Raw genomic sequence first — 3,474 nt, forward strand, 5'->3', positions numbered from 1 at the left:
TATATCTTGCTACACCGTGTTTCTCACATGGCCAGCTGTACGTCGCCCTATCAAGGGTTACATCACGCTCGAATTTTCGAGCCCTCATTGAATATCCGGAACAGGAGGAGGAAGATGGAGTCTACACAAGCAATATCGTTTCCCGAAATTTTTTTGACATGTAAGCACTTTTTTTTACATTTTACTTCGTTACATCATTAAAAAATTAATTTAAAAAGTAAAACATGAGGCACCGGATTGGGAGCGAATTATTAAGTCTCGCTGCTATTTTCGATTTAGAAATCATTGTTTGTCCCACCCCTACTCCCCACCCAGCCGGAGCGAAGCGGAGGCGGAAAAAAAAGGGTGATTTAACAAAAACTACCGCCGCGTAGCGGCGGCGCTCGGCTAGTTGTAAGCAACTCCCGCCAGCAGAAGCGCGCCCGTCGCTCAACCAACGCTGCGGCGACGGATGGAAAATCAATTGCGTCTGTCGTTTTCTTTTGATTTTTGTATTACTAATATCACAGAATTCTGGCCCGCTGCACATGTTTTGTGATGGCGTTGTTATGCACTTTCCGGACACGTCTCTGCTCTGCAATTGAACGACCTGTCACAATTATGTACTCACTTTGCTGCTCATCATACAGTATTAGTGCAAACATGTATACTTTCAGGCGTCAGTTTGGACCATACACCATAGTGAAAGATGTCTTTCACGATGTTTAGGATTAGCATGGGTCTATCACAAATACACGTTACCAAACTTTATATTGTTCTGCATTCTAACCCTTACCCGCAGATACGCGCTAGAGCGCCTAGGGTTTAGGCAGCAAGGGGGTACGGTACTACCTCGGGCTCAAGGGGTTAAATATATTATCCCTTTGCCTCCAATAACCGCTCTTGGGAGTAAATTACATGCCAAATCCTGCCTGGAAGCCTCAGATACGATATCACACTTAAATAGGAAGTGAATAAAGGAGTCATCCACTCCCAATAACGACTCTGGCCTTCGATTTCTGTACTTGCCAAATCCTAGGTTCGTCTCGCTAAAAGATGTCAGACCGCCGTCTCGACAATCCTTACAGTATTTGTAGCTACCCATGTACCGGCATGGGCAGCCGAGGCACCCCCTAAGAGCCCACCAAAAATCTTAACACACTCTGAGCCAACGAAATGATGGCTCTCATCCTTGTCAATGATAAGGAAGTGTCGCTTGGAAGGGGTGTTTTAATAACACCGCGGGTTAACATTAGGTCGATAGCCAGGGCACGGATAAACTTGCGTTTTACCTAAAGCCACCCATTCTTCCTTGTCCTTTGCTGCATGCCAGAACCACCCAGACGAGTGATACTGGCCAAGGTCGCCGAGGGCATCCTTCCAAATCGTAAGCGTGGTGGCGTCAGTCATTGTCTGTCTATATGTGGCTTGACTTTCTATGTGGTAAAAAAAATACTTCGAAGTACGGTAATTAATTAGCCAAGTTTCGGTTTATGTCTTAAGTTCGGCTTCGTTGCTGTTAAGTTCGTCTTCTTGCGCGTACGAATTTGGTCCCTATTTTTATCGTCGTACCTTTTTTGATAGGTTAGACGTAGTAGTTCTGCGCTGCTTTGATGCGCTCTTTGTTAGCGAGATATTGGTCGGTAAATACGTCTTTTTTTGGCTATACCTTTAGATTCAACAGGATTAAAAATAAATTAATAAAGTGTCAAAAGTAAGTTTATTTCTTTCATCCACGACCACCATTGCAGAAAAATTCACGTGGCTTTACTTCCACTACGCAATACAGACTATATCTCAATTTTTATTTCACCTTCGGTATCAGGCGTCAACGAAGACGGTAATTGGTGGATTATCCCTTGAAATGTGAAGCCATAGGATTGATACTGCTCGTTCTTTGCTGAGCCATCGAGTCCACCACCAATATATCCCACTGGTACTCCCCTTTTGGTGCACACAATCGCGCTTCCAGATAGACCAGGAGCTGACAAAGATGAGAGAGTCATTCGGTTTTCACACCAAGCGGTAATTCTAGCTGGAATGATGGCGTAAGCGTGACCAAAATCTTGGTCTTGAAGAGCGCCAGGGAATCCGAACACGTCAACACTCATCGTGTCATACACCGTAAGGGACGTATTACATCGGATGAGCTTGTTATCTAGTGGCACAGCAACTTCGAAGATTGCGAAGTCGAACACCGCCGAACAACGCCAGCATGTGTCCTTGTCAAGGCTGAATCGAGTGACTTCTTCCGGCTTCGTCGTAGTGGGAAGGAGCTGCTCCACCACAACTTGAGGCTTATCGGATAAAGCTAGTGTTTTCATCGCTGCCGTCCGTGTAGATTTACGACGTGGTTGCGTTGCAACATCGGCGTCCTTCACATCAGCATCTTTCCGTTTCCTTCCACTTGTTTTCATTGAGGGGTGAAGTCTCAAGTACTGTTTGATTTGAATCTTGAAGTCAGCACTCAAGTGATCAGCGAAGGTGGCGTCTGTCCACAGGTGCAAGCTCGTCATAAGATACAAGTGCGTCGGCGTTTGATCCACAACCAGCGCCGTTCCTGAGCACACATCTTCCGAGGAAACTCTCACAACTGACTTCCACATATTCAATTGAACATCAGGATCCAGGGTGCACAAGTCATTTGGGCTCAATGCGTAATCGTCTCCCGTAGACCGTGGAACCACCACCAGCACGTGGATTTGGGAAGTTGATGGAGGATCCATTTCGATCAGCACGTCCTCCAACGAATCTTCTCCCTGTAACTCTTTGTCTTCATTCGTGAGCGCTTCGATGAGAGCAGTCTTTTCGCCCTTCTTCAGCTTCGTTGCGTCGTTCAAGCGAGAAGGGAGCCACTTGTTGTCCGCTGTCTTTGCCAGGAAGAGCTTCAGCTTGTATGCATCAACGTTCCTTAAGTCGTTCTTCTTCTCCGCCTTGACCGCCTTCTTCAAGTCAGCCACCGAGTCGCTCTTGTCCACTCGCACCGACAACACGCTTTCCGCCACACCCACCACAGCACACAAGAGTTTCACCATCTTTCCTTGAGGCGGCAGATTCTCGAATGAGAGAGAAGGGCATCCTTCAAAATCGTAAGCGTGGTGGCGTCATCAGTGTCTAAAAGTGAAAAGGGCATCCTTCAAAATCGTAAGCGTGGTGGCGTCAATCAGTGTCTAAAAGTGAAAAGGGCATCTTTCAAAATTGTAAGCATGGTGGCGTCAATCAGATACGTGGCTTGACTTTCTATGTGGTAAAATTTTTTTTTAGCTAACTTCGGTTTCTGTGTTAAGTTCAGCTTCGTTGCTGTTAAGTTCGTCTTTCGGCTTCCGCTTGCGTGTACGAATTTGTTCCCTATTCTTATCGTCATACCCTTTTGATAGGTTAGACGAGCTTCGCGTGTGCGCTTGTAGTAGTTCTGCGCTGCTTTGATGCGCTCTTTGTTAGCGAGATATTGGTCGGGTAAATACGTCTTTTGGATATAAAACGGATGGACATTCC

General features: G+C 46.1%; 1 protein-coding gene across 1 annotated transcript; it reads right to left on the reverse strand.

Moving 5' to 3' along the window:
* Positions 1-1,769: 1,769 nt before the first annotated feature.
* On the reverse strand, positions 1,770-3,014 carry PITG_18133 (Crinkler (CRN) family protein; the record flags this gene model as incomplete). Its single annotated transcript, XM_002896251.1, has 1 exon — positions 1,770-3,014. The coding sequence occupies one exon, from the start codon at positions 3,012-3,014 to the stop codon at positions 1,770-1,772; it is 1,245 nt and encodes a 414-aa protein (XP_002896297.1).
* Positions 3,015-3,474: the final 460 nt, after the last annotated feature.

Source organism: Phytophthora infestans, genomic scaffold (genome assembly GCF_000142945.1).
Source record: "Phytophthora infestans T30-4 supercont1.63 genomic scaffold, whole genome shotgun sequence".
Taxonomy (NCBI): Eukaryota; Oomycota; class Peronosporomycetes; order Peronosporales; family Peronosporaceae; genus Phytophthora; species Phytophthora infestans.